We start from the raw sequence: 14,710 nt of genomic DNA, 5'->3' as shown, positions 1-14,710 counted from the left end.
TAATAGGCTAGGTTTTGATGTATGCAGATTTGATGTATACATGTTTTGATGGTTTTCTAATTTTTTGGGGTTATGCATATACATAACTTGCTTCATTGTAATAGGTTTGGGGCATCCCTAAAATCTCACCTATTTATTTCATTCTTTCTTTTGCTGATAAGAAAATGAAGGTGTAGGAGAGGTTTTTGATAAGGAATGAAGATCACAATACTCACACTTTTTTTGTATGCATAGTTTTGATGTTGATGCATGTAGACAAGTTGTAGCTACGGTGATAATTGTGTATGTTTCCATTTAAGTTGTTAAGGGAGAAGATTTGTTATTTTATAAGTATCTTACAATCTAAATTCCCAATTCCAAGAATGATTTATTGCTAGAGATTGTTTGAGTATTTACCTTAATAAAAAACATAAGTTGAAAGATATGTTTAGTCATTCAAATTATGATTTCAACATATTAATAATGAAGATTTGTTTAGTTTGTTTTGTTGATAACCTTATTAAGAGTAATGAATAATGTAGGTTGTTTGATTATTTTTCTTAAGTGACATGAATGAGCGTAAATAATATATTAAAATAGATATCTACATCAACCTTCATAGTTTTATTACCTAATAATGATTTATATATTTTTTTGAAAAAATATTAAAATTGTTATGTTTTCAAATGATCTTGTAATGAAAGTAGTAGGTTTATCGATAACAAATTATTATAAGTAAATAATTGATTAAATAGTTTTTTATCTTATCCAAATAATATGAATTACATAATAATTATGATAATTTAGATGAATATTTTTGTTGAAACATTTATAAAAGAGACTTGAGAAGTATATTACACATCTTTGAAAACAATTTTGTTTTGCAATTTTAAAGAGTGTTATATCATATTCATTGAGCATGTAAATAACATGAATATCTATTTTAAAACTAGAAAAAGCGGGAATGCTATTTCAAAGAACCTATGGGATGCAATATTTTTATAATTGATTCAATTCAATTTTTTATTTATAAATTTTTTATATTTTAAAACTTTAATTATCAATTTTTAATTCAAATTTTAACCAATAAGTGAAACTTTCTCAAAATCATAATCGGAGAAGTTATATTTTATTAACATAAAAAAGTTGAGTCTCTTTACAAAAATTATTACAAAATAGGTGAACTTAAAAGTTGGTGTTAACATGTAAAACTCAATAATAATTAATTATAATGATATTGGATTTGTGTCTCACATAGCCTAGAATCATGAGTTTTAGCAATGATTAAGCTAACATTTATTTGTCACTAATCTTTAAGTTGATTGTTGATTTTTAATTAGTGATTTATGTTGATAAACTCATTAATGATTTTTAATCTTTAGTGATAAACTCATTATGTTGATAAACTCCATATGAGTTTGATAACCTATTATGAATGAGTTTCCATAAAATCAAGGTTTTAGCAGGGAGAATGGAAGAAGACCAAATAATATTACCCTAATCACAAATGTTTTCAAGATGGGAGAAATAAAGGTTATCAGACTTTTGATTTAGAATTCCAAAATGCATAGGCATCCAATTAGGAACATTCTTCTCCTGAAAAATAACAATATTCTTCAAACTCGAATACTCAAGCATAGCAGACAAAGAGGAGGGAAGAGATCCATAACTCCCATTCCAAGCCTTCGAGATCATAGAAAAAAGCTTAAGCCTATTAGAATAAGAACATGTGCAATTAAGGATAAACATATAGGAGAAAACCAACGATCATTCATAAATTAACATTATCCCCTATGCCAACGGTCCATGAAGTATTTTGAAGGACCATATCATATAAATCTTTGATACCTAGCCATATGGAAGAGGATCTAAAACTAAGAATCTTCTCAAATTTATTCTTCAAAAACCTCACTTGTATAAGAAGAGACTAAGGTTTCTGGTTGTAAGTGAAATCCCAAGCCAACTTTAGAAGATAGACCTTATTTTCAACCTGAAAATTAGTAACATGAATACTAGCTTTCGGCCTAGGAGAATAAATGCTAACCCAATTCACAGTGACAAAACCTTGCTTAAAAATATGTCGAGTCAAAATGAAATTTTTGAGCCACTAATCAATTTGTTTAAGCAAACTAACAGGACATTTATAAATATGGAAGCTAAAGGAGAGAAATCCAGTAATAATAGTATTAACAAGCTGAATTCTACCTATCATACTTAGAGTTTTACCTTTCCATAACGCCAATTTAATTATGAATTTATCTGTTAGTGGCTGAAGGAACAAGGTTTTAGGAGCACCCAAAAAAATAGGGACACCAAGATAGATAAAAGGTATAATCCCATAGCTACACTTAAGAATAAACTTAACTTTTCTAACAAAGCTAACAAGATCATCAACAAAGAAAAAATTGCTTTTAGCTGATGTATTGACCAGAAGAAATACCATAAGAATGTAAGAAGATCATCATATTAGTTAAATTCCTAGAGTCGACCCTCCAAAAAAGAAGAATATAATCGACATAAAGAACATGAGAATGAAACTCAAAACCATTTGGACTAGCCATGGAAAGCATCTTTTTGTAGGATATAAGGCGAGAGATCCCTCTACTTAGGACTTCTTTGTTAGAATTAGTGGCCTAAACAAAAGGGGGTGAATTGTTTTCACAAGATTTTCGAAAAGATTGGAAATAGAGTGAAAAGTTCTAAAAAATCAACCAATTGATTTTCTGTTCAACTCAATAAATTTTTTGTTTAAGGTTATTTAAAGAAAATCAATATATTGTTTTCTCGAAACAACAAGTTGTTTATACCAGCAGAATATGAAACCAAGTTAAAACAATTTATAAAAGTAGAGGTAGAGAGAATTACACAAGAGGTTTATACTGATTCACTCTTAACCAAGAGCTACATCCAATCCTCGGCTAACCACTGAGAATTCACTTTGTAATCAAATCTAGATTACGAAACATACACCAAGAGTGATGATTTTGAACCCCTCAAGAACACATACCACTCTTTGGCAATACCACAGTTTTCTAAAACACTTTTCTGAAACTGCCTTATACAAGAACACACAAAAATATAAAGTTCAAGGAGAAGAGAATATAATAACCTAGGTATTACAAAGTTATAGTTCAGAAGTATACAAAACACAATCTTATTTCACGCACTTAAGATGATCCAAGGCTCTTAAATTCTTGAAAAATGTTTTAAGTAATCTCTTTTTCTTGTTTTCTTGAAAAGAATATCAAACAGTCTTTATATAAACTCAATCAACTGCTAAAAGATTTTAGATCAAAAACCAAAAGTAGTTCAAATCATTTAAAACCAGTTCAAACCACTTAACAAAACTTTGTTATAAAAAGAACAAGTTGTTTTCTAAAAAAATCGATTGAAATAATTTTTCTGTTAAAGTTTTCATAAAAACAACCAGTTTTTTTTATCAAAAATAACCAGTTGTTTCTGTTTGACAACAAAGACAAAATAAGCATAGTTTTTCCAAATCATTTTGAAAATCATTAAGTGTCAAACAACAAGTTGTTTTGACAATTCAACAGGTTGAAAACCTTGCCTTAGTCTCAAATCCTTGAGTAGTAGCTTTTTCAACTGGTTGATTTGAAAAACAACTGAATAAAAATTTCTCAACTTCTAAGAAAACACTTCTTTCAAAAGAAATAAAATCAAATGAGCTTGGATCATTTCAAGAAGTGAATTAACAAGTTAAAACTAGTAGACAACACACACACATCAGCATGGTCTTCAAGCTTTCCACATACATTTGGAGACATCAAAGCATCTTGTTCAACATTCTTCAACAAGACAAAACAAAAAAAGGGAGAGAGGGTATCCTTGACAAACACCTCTCCCTATAAGGAAAAAACACAACCATATTACCATTTATTTTGATATATAACATAACTAAGGAAAGAATAACATGGATCCATTTAGAGAAGGTTTCATGAAAACTAAACTGCTTCAAAAACCAATTACAAAAAATGCCAATTAAGCGCATTAAAATTGTTTTGAATATCAATCTTAAAATATATGTCCCCCTCCTTAACTCTCTTAGACAACATATTTATTTCTTAAAAGGTAACATGAATACAATCTTGAATATGTCTGCCCTGCACAAACCCATACTAATCGGAAAAGATGATCTTAGAAGAAATAGTAACCAATTTATCAGCCAAAATTTTGGAAATGATTTTAAGATGAATTATTTATCAATAACAGAAACTAATTTAGATACCAATAGTTTTTTTTAGTCTCGAAAATAGTATCTTTTTTCTTATCAGCTTTAATCCTTTATACATAACACCAAACAACCTACCACACAAACAAGCTATTGTTGCAAATCATATTCTACCCTCTAAAATAGTATCTAATTTAGTCAATATAACAACTAATTGTCTTTATCTCTAAATTGGTTTCTATTTAATGATTTTCTTGTAATGTAAATCTTAAAAAATTGAACCAATGTACATTTAATATTCATTTTCCATACCCTTATCTTTATAGTTTTTTTTATAGGGGTTTGAATTCGTTTTGAAACAGTTCGCATACCAAAAAGAGGACGAGATCAACTAATTCACCAAATAAATTGGATTAAAAATCTTAACTCATTTAGCCAACTTTTCTAATTTTTTTTTATTTTGTATTTTTAAAATATGTTATATATTTTAAGGTCTTATTTGATTAATTAATGTCTATCATTAGATAAGTTAAAATGATAGTTATTTCTACAACTTAAATTATTCTGTTATAATTAAAATTTAATTTGTAAATGTTAATAATTTAAGTACAATATTGTTGTATATTTACATTATTTTAAATAATGTAATTCAAAAAATTAATTTTTGAATAATTTTTTATTTTAATTTAAAAAACATAAGTTAACATATTAGATGAGACAAATCAAATCACGTTAACATATCGATCCACGAAATGAGTTAAATCGGACTGACAAATCAACCCACAAGTCAAGATTCACTTTATTACCTACAAGTTAAGATCCTCTATCTCATCTCTACGATCATCAATATTATTAGGTGCATTACTTTTCTTTCTAACTTTGTTTAATCGAATTAGAATGAAATACAAGATCAACCAACATTTCTCAAATTTAAAAAAGAGTCAGAAGAAATGGTTCGATCCTCTTATTTTGATTTCTCAAACGGAGAGATCTATGAATTGGGATCCTAATGCATATAGATACAAATGGTCCAATGGAAGCAAAAATTTCTAGGAACATTTAGACTATTTCATTTCTAAGCAGAATAGCCTTCATGTAGTGTTCGATCGATTACATATTAATCAATATTCGATTGATTGGTATGAGATTATCGACAAAAAAAGATTTGTCTAAGTAAATTTTATATATATATATATATGAAAGGATTTGTATTTACAATCCTTATTTTTTTTTAAAAAAAATCAAGGCTACAACAAGTTTTGAACTCGACTTTCTAGAGTAATACAGTCACATTTTAAATTAATTTCAAAATAGAAGTAAAAAATGCCAATTGTTGCTATAGCAATGAATATGGTGTGATATAATTAACTCGTATCCACGTCTTAAGTTTGCAATAAAATATCCAATTTTCATATATTGATACGGTTTATATGAAAGAATGTATGCTGAATAAACCAAAATAAATTACAATTTTTGAAAGAAAAATAGTCTTTTGATAATTAAATATTATATTATTTTCAGTAGAAAAAGAAGTATGTTAATACATATACCCCCATAAATTTTAACATTTAAAAAAAAATAGGGTAAATGATTTTTTTTTCTTATTAGAAAGAGAGACATTGTTTTCCACAAAAGACGCCGTTTGTTGAATGTGGTGGGTCTCTATCATTGGCGTTATCTCTCCGTCCATGCATATTAAAACTTCTTCTCTCTATTATTGTTCTAAATATAACTAAGGTTTCTATCAACGTCCCATCGTTTAATAATTGGTTGGACTATCAATTTTATATATATATATATATATATATATATATTACTTAGAATAAATTTTAAACTATTAATTTGATTATATCAAGTTTAATTATCTCGAAATGTAAAAGTATTAAATCAAATAAAAATATATATTTTTATACCATATATGTATCACTTCGAGTACCATGTTATGCATTTTATTAATTACTTGATAGAACATGTCATGTGATTATTCAATGATACCCATTAGCAGTTATATATGTGTATATAATATTTTATAATAAATTATTGGTTGGAGTGATATTATAGTAATTCTGATTAAGAGAAGTCTCAAATTTGAGTCTTATAAATAAAATAAAACCTAATTGAGAGAAATAAGTTTATTACAATGGTGACTAACTAAATTTCTCAACAATAAAAATGAATTTATCAAAAAATTGATGGATATTTTATATTTATAGAATATTATAAAAAAAATGTATATATAAGATCTTAAAGATAGAAAAATGATATTTAATATATGATTTAATGATGAAAAACATAAGAAAATGAAATAACATATAATGATTGAATAGAGTTGAAGTGTATGAGTTAGTTTGGTAATGGACCACTGAAGACCTTCTTTTTGAGGTGGTTGACCTCTCTGAGATTACTCTCTGGGATTTGTCGGTCTCATTATGATATTGGAGATGAACATTTTTTTGTTCATGCTACTATATATAGAAATCTAGATTTTTCTTTTTCTAGTTTGGATATTATGGTATATGGGAAAATTAAGTAACCATGATTCTGAAAAATATTGAAAGCTAAAAAAAGAGTGAGAACACTGTAGCAAAAGCGGCTACAGAGGATAATTTTATTCAACTTTACATGGAAAAGAAAAACGAAAGTTTCAATGATTGAGACACAAGATAGGGATATATATGATGGAACCTCAAAGTCTAGTAAATGTGTAGGCATAACAAGGTCATTTTGCATCACTTGGTTTATATTGTTCTTTTCATTCACTCATGAACATAAAATCTAATGTCATTTATTTAATTTACAAAATATAATGTTTTTTATAAAAAATTATTATATTAGATATATTATAAAACTAGGCTCACTCTCGAATTTTAACAATCATATCATCTATTAATATATGAAAAAAAATACAAGTAAATAAGAAAAATCATGAAATAGAAACTAAATTTAGAAAAAAATAATAATTAGTTGTTATAATAACTAAATTATAGACTATTTTAAAAACTAAAAAAAAATATTTCTAAATTAGTTTCTATTATTGTTAAATAGTTTCTAAATTGGTATCTAATTAGCTACCAAGGTTTTAACTACCAATTATTTAGATCTAAATTTGGTAACAAAAACCTTGGTTGTTAATTAGATACCAATTTAAAAATCATTTAACAATAATAGAAAGTAATTTAGAAAGAAAAAAAAATTAGTCTCTAAAATGGTTTCTGATTTAATCATTATAGTACTAATTATTTTTAGTCTCTAAAATTTGTTTCTATTTCATGATTTTCTTGTAGTGTGAGTAGACCAAATTTTATATATAAAAAATCTAAGAAAAGCTATACTTAATAATCTATACCTATTAATAATTTGTTTTGAAAAATATAATACTTTTATTTTGGATATACAATGTATAACCATTTCATTAAAAACTAGTAAATCAAATTTCATATGAAGCTCAAAGCCTTTGATTTGGTTAATATCGTTTGATTAAATGTCGAAACTTATATCTACATAAATCTGTAATGTCAAAATTCGTGCTAAAGATTATATTTGAAACGAATTTTAATTTTTGCATCAGCTGAAAATCTAAGAATTAAACGTATCAGCCCGCACACATAAGATATTAACATTTTTTATAGTATCAATTTGCATAGTGATAATTTAGTCAATCTATTATACAATAAGCATTAAATGAAATAAAAAAGATTAATTTTTGTATTAAATTAGACTTGGGTAATATAGACTTCAGTAACTTAAAAGGTCTGTATGTGAAACTCATTTAACCCACTAGTTCTACGATCCAGACATTAAAAGTCTATTAAAAAAAAGTTTAATTACTCTTTTAGTCTATTTATTATTCTATATATTAAGTCTTTTAAGAAGTATCCGCAGAATGGATTCCATATTATTCTAACATATGATTTCATTTTTTTTATAAGGGTAAAAAATGATTTAATCTCATAGATTTTAAAATATTTAATGTGGTCCCAATTTTTTTTAGTATTTTAGATTGTTTTTATTAAAATTGATTTACGTTAATGATTGTGTCATTCATATTGAATTATATGTGTTGTTATCATATTGAATCATTTTTAAAAAAGTTGGGATCATCATATTGAATTGTTTTAAAAAATTGGAATCACATTGAACTTTTCAAAAAAAAGTTGGAACCAAATTGAATTTTTTAAACAAATTTGGAATCACATTGAATTTTTGGAATATTAAATTTTTAACCTTTAATATAATGATTAAAAGAAAAATTAAATTTAAAAATAATAAAAAATCCAAACTCATACGGTAATGATGACCAAGGAGGACTGAGAATTAAGGATATAATGAAATTCAATATAGCTCTCTTAGCCAAATAGAATTGGAGGTTGGGGATGGAAAACCAAGGCTTGTAAATAGAGGTATTGCACTCTAAGTATGGGTCATGGAGAAATCCAGATGAGAGGGTAAGTGTTGGAGAGGAATCAATCTGGCGGAGAGACTTGAGGAAGGTGTGTGGAGTACTAGGAGGATAATTGGTTCAACTGGAAGGTCATATGGAAAATAGGTAGATATAATAGGGATAAATTTTGGGAGGATGTATGGTTAACAAAGTTACTACTGAAAAATAACTTTCCCATTCTTTATGGAATATTTGACGATAACGAGAAAACAATTGAAGAGGTTGGGGGTTGGTGTGATCAGGTAGTGGAAGTTAACTTGGAGATGTAATAGGTATGTGTGGGAAGCTTTGCAAGAAGCTGAGTTAAGTATGATATTGCGACCCTTAGACCTCAATAATGAAGATGTAGACAAGTGGGAATAGGGGGAGATGTTCACATACAATTTTTTTTATCGGCAATGTTCACCTACAGTACATTGTTAGTTTAGGAAAGGGAGAATATGGATAGTTGGTATACACTTTTTTGGGAGCTAAGAGTCTCCCCAACAGCACAACATGTGGTATGAGAGTGTTCAAGGATAGAATACCCACTACAATCTCACTTATAGGAGAGTAGTGTTACCAAACCTAGTGTGTGAGTTGTGTCAACTTGAACATGAATATGTATGTCTTTTGTTTATAAGTTGTAATATAGAGTTCCAGTTATATGTGATAAGTGGGTATGATTGAAGTATGTACATCATGAACATCTAATTGAATACTTCCAACAATTTCACCTTATGGACTTGAACGAAAAATAAAATAGAGTGGAAAGGGGTGTGGGTAAGGATTATATGGATGATATGGAACCATAAGAATAAGATTATTTTTAAACCAGGTAGTATAGATGCAAAAGAATTTTTTTGTATGGCACAACTGAATGTTTGGATATGGATAAAACAGAAGATATTTGACTAGGTACAATGCCTAGAACTATGTCTAGAAAAGGTTGTAAACATGTTCAAAGTGTAGGTATTAGTGAGGAGGGAAGGAAGGCAATAAGCTTGGTGGTTTTGATTCCTTATTAGTTAACTTCAAACATGACTAATTGTAGACCAAAAAAGCTTTAACTACCACACTAAACAAGTTATTAATATTATAAATATTATAAATTTTATAATGTTAATAGTATGCATACCTACCAACTCTTGTCTGTAGATAAAATTCACCAACTTCAATTCATAGGTAATACCCACTAATTCTAATTTGTAGGTAATGCCACCAACTTCCGTGTGTAGGTATTACTTATCAACTGGGTCCATAGGTAATACCCACCAACTGGAGTTTGTAGATAATACCTACCAAGTTTAGTCTCTAGGTAAATTCGAAAGTAATCTTATGTATTTTTCTTTAATTTTTTTATTATTCTTTTTATCTTTTTTTATTGTTTATAATTATTAATTATGAATATTAGTTATGATTATTAATTATAATTATTTATATTATAATATTATAATTAATATTAATTAAAATAATTAAGAATATTTATATTCTTGATAATATTTATATTCTTGATAATATTTTATTATCAGTATTATTAATATCATTAAGATTTGTAATATTATAATAATAATAATATAAATAAAAATATTATTATTATTATTAATGTTAATAAAAATATTATTATTATTATTAATGTTAATAAAAAATATTATTATTAATAATAATGTTATTAAAAATATTTATATTAATAATAATATTGAATTTATTTACGAATATTATTTTGTGAGTAAAATTTGTGGATAATGTAAAATTTACTTACAAATAGAGGTCTACTAGTAATAATTTGTAGGTAATGCTAAATTTACTTATGAATTCATATCTGTGAGTAATATATCGTAGATAATACTGAATTTATATAAATTCATATATGTAGGTATATCCATAGATAATGCTGAATTTACCTATAAATTCTTATTCGTGATTAATAATCCGTTAATAAATATGATATTTTTTTTAATATCATCCTAACTGATCATAGTGTGTTAAGTCACGCTCAATCTAATAAAATAATATTTACTTTGTAACAACTTAACTCTACAAACATTAAACCTACCTTTTTTCATATTCTCATATACGTCGGTCAAAATTCACATTAATGTATAAATAATTAATAAAAAATATTATCTTAATGTTTATTTTTGTCTCTAAAAAAGAAGACATAATTTTTATTTTCTTTTTTATCACTTTCTAGTGTTTGTTTAGTATTTGTATAGTCGGCAATAACAATTTTAGATTTTTTTTTCGTCTTAGAGCCGCTAGACCAACTCAAGTGATGTCTTTTTATGTAACTCTCACTATTTTTTTTCCCACTAATTCATAGTACTTTTTGTAGTGACTTAAATGAGCCTATCTAAATATCGTTATTTAAATATTGAAAAGAGAAATTAATTAAAATAAAATAAGAAAATTATTAAGAAAAAAAAGTTTGAAACGAACCATTCATAGAAAAACATACATATTTGTTAAAAAGATAAAATTTTATTATTATTAATATATTTTAAGTACATCACTTTTCAATATAAAATTTCTAAGGCACATTCATTACATCAGGATTGGAGATCTTAAATATAGGATTCACATAAATATCAAGAACTAGTTCAATAACTATTTGGGTAACAAATAGTCAAATAAACAAAAGAAAAATGGTTAAGATAAAGTCTTACCAAATCCCAATAACATTCTTATAAAGTTGAAACGAATGATAGAGATTTACCTTGCACGTTTCAACATAATAGATATTTATAATTCTTTGGTTTGAAGATGAAAATGAAATTTATCCTTTGGTTTGTTGTAGATTTGTAGCTATATGAAATGTGCATGTGTGGCCGTTTTAGAAGAGACAGTGATTGGAGATAATTGGCATATGGCAAAGTGGTGGGGTATGATGACAATATCGATGACATATAGCAAGTCCACGGCACATGTGCCAATTCAATCAATTAAGTGACTCAGTCTCAAGTGTGGAATGAAATCATGGTCCACCAACATTCATAAGCGTTGACATAAAGCATGTTATAGTTTCTTTTCCTTTTCAACATTTTCTAAATTCACTTATCACTTTTTATGATTTTTTAATCACGTGTTATACTTTATAATGCCTCAGTTTTTGGTATATTAAATATACTTGTATATGAAAATATGTACTAGTTAATGTATTAATCAAGTTTAAGTGCTGTTGAAACTTATAGTTTAATCCTTAATTAATTATGGATTTTTTTTTTCAGAATTTCAAAAAATCTTCCAATCATGCAATGTTAGTGTTAATGTGTTGGCTAAAGTGTTCACGTGTCAATGATATATAGGTTGAGGCCAATCTGGTGTGATTAAGTAATTTTTCATGTGGTTACTTAGGGTTTTTAATAGATATTAGTACAAACACTTTGAACTAATAACATATAGTTTAGAAAATATATGAAAAGATAATAAAAATTATATCATTTATACAAGAGATTTGCTAGGTGCACTACTTTTCTTGTGTGTTAGTAAATTATAACTATGATTAATCTTAAAATTTAGGAACTATGTGTCTTTTTATACTTTTAAAAACTTTATATTTGAACTTAAATAAGTGTTAAATATAAAGTTAGTTAAAGTAGTTATTAATTTAATTAGTATTATGTTTATGACTAGTTTTGGTATGAATACTCACCAATTCAAAACTTACGAACAAAATAGTCAATAAAAATAATATCAATTTAAATAATATGTTTTGTTGGTATTGAATATTCATAAATCCAATACCAATACATTCAAGAGAATAATCAATAGAATTTCTTCTTAATGTATGTTAATTGTCAATTGTTGCTAAGTTGCAATTGGAATAGGAACATGTATCCTTTTGTCAAGCCATATATGATAAGGATTTTTAGTTTACTTGTCCCTTTATATTAAAACAATCTCACAATCCAAAAGGTTATCAAGTAGATATGAGAACTGAAACTTATAGATATATCATATGGTGTATGATTGTCGAAATTTCTCATGTTAAATGTGTATTATTTTTTTATTGATATTTGGGATAAATTTGATTAGGAAAAGGAAAAGATTGTGTGCTCATTGTATAGAGAATAGATGGATGTCTTAAGACAATATTTATGGACATTCGTAACCTTGTTGAATTACTACATATGTAAAGCCAATAGAGACATCGAGCAACCTTTAACCTTTAGCGAATGACAAAGGTGTAGAGGAGTGCAACATTGGGATCAAACCGTAATTGGATATGATGAAGGAGATGAACTCTGCACGATATTTTGTCATGGTTGGGTTACCATTGAAATTTTGTGTTTATTTTCATGAGTTTTTGTGGTAGTAATATATTGAAATGTAATGTGTTTCACATTTATCTATTTCAGTGGTGTTTTGTGGCATTGAGATATTCTTGTCTAAGTATTTTTTGTAAAAAGGATTGGAGTGTCCCTCAAATACTCCTATTAATTTATTTATTTTTAATCGATAAAAAAACAATAAAAACAATATAAATTTAAATAATATAAACATAGTATTCTTTATTTATGAGATTTCTCCACACAACTTTTCATAACAGTACACCAATAAAAAAACATATTTAAACATTATATTAATAAAATAACAAGTCATGCTAATAAAAGAATTCTAAATTTCTTAACATAACTAAATATAACTAAATAATATACCTAAACTTAACTTATTTTATTTGATATTTCTATAACATATACGTATTCCTATGATATATTTATTATCTGCACTGATAATAAACATAAATATATTTTGAATACTTATATTGTATCCATTGAGTTAGGTCGTCCCACTTAACTAACTCATTTTTATCGTCTCTCAAACTAATAATCAGATGAAATTTTTTTTCCTCATAAAGTGTATACATTTTTAAGTGCATATGAAACAATTGAATTTAAATTCCTTGTGGATATTATGAAATTAAAAATATGTACGATAAAATTATTATTATTTATAATAATTATTATATAAAAAAATACTCACATATATAAGAGTCTTTATTTTGTCAAATATAATAGTAGTAAAGTTGTATTAAATAAAATTTGTATTTACGTATATATTATTTGCGCACGTGCTCTTTGTTCATAGATAGGATATGGGACTCAGTTCACCATATCATTCAGCCACGTGCTACACTCATTTTACGCTACTTTGATAAACACGTTTAGCGCTTCAAACCTTCACCACTCTTCGTCCCTATATAAACCCTACCGCCGTCAATTTCCATCAAAATTTAGTCATCACAACACAACCCTACACATTACCATCACCACCAACACAAACCACACTACACATGGTGAAACCGGCCATAACCACCGTTGATTCTTTTTCTTCTTCTTCTTCGTCTTCTCCTCCTGCATCTTGCTATGACTCATTCTCCACCAACAATTCTAGTGGGTGTAAGGTGTACAAAGGAGTGAGGAAGAGAAAATGGGGGAAATGGGTGTCTGAAATCAGGCTTCCGAATAGCCGTGAGAGAATATGGTTGGGGTCTTATGAGACGCAGGAGAAGGCAGCAAGGGCCTTTGATGCTGCTCTCTATTGCCTGCGGGGGAAGGCTGCGAGTTTCAACTTCCCCGACACACCTCAGCACATGGAAATGGCGGCGGTGGAGATACCGTGCAGCCACCAAGAGATCCAAGAGGTGGCGGCGAAGTTTGCCAATAAGGAGGGGGTTTTGGCAGAAGAAGAAGAAGCTCGAAGTGAGTCCAAGTCTAACGACACCACAGACACAAACACGACCTTTCCTGGGACAAACAATCATGCGCAAGTGGACCAAGACACCATGGATTGGACATTCATGAACATGTTGGATGACTTGAATGTCTCTGATTTCGGCCTCTTTGGAGCTGAGAAGGCTGAGTTTTTGTGCCCCACAACACAAACTCCACTGCTCTTTCACAATGGAGATGAGATTGAAGTTGATGATCATGATCATGATGCTTTTTCTAACCACTCTTTTCTTTGGAGTTGGAACTTCTGATTCACCTGCAAACTACCTCTATATTCTCCATGTTGCAACTGATTACTATCAACCAAGGAAGCAAGCCAAGCCTCTCTATTATATATTTTTTTAAGCCATTTATACATGGCTGTTTTTAATTATAATAGTTTGGCTGTGA

At 27.6% G+C, this 14,710-nt stretch overlaps 1 protein-coding gene across 1 annotated transcript; it reads left to right on the top strand.

Annotated features, from left to right (window-relative positions):
- The first annotated feature begins 13,834 nt into the window (after positions 1–13,834).
- Positions 13,835–14,710, top strand: LOC137815407 (ethylene-responsive transcription factor ERF017-like). Its single transcript, XM_068618548.1, has one exon. The coding sequence runs from the start codon at positions 13,882–13,884 to the stop codon at positions 14,569–14,571; it is 690 nt and encodes a 229-aa protein (XP_068474649.1). The 5' UTR covers positions 13,835–13,881; the 3' UTR covers positions 14,572–14,710.

The sequence above is a fragment of the Phaseolus vulgaris genome, chromosome 1 (assembly GCF_000499845.2).
Source record: "Phaseolus vulgaris cultivar G19833 chromosome 1, P. vulgaris v2.0, whole genome shotgun sequence".
In the NCBI taxonomy this organism is placed as follows: domain Eukaryota; kingdom Viridiplantae; phylum Streptophyta; class Magnoliopsida; order Fabales; family Fabaceae; genus Phaseolus; species Phaseolus vulgaris.
This window is presented reverse-complemented; position numbering and strand designations above follow the sequence as displayed.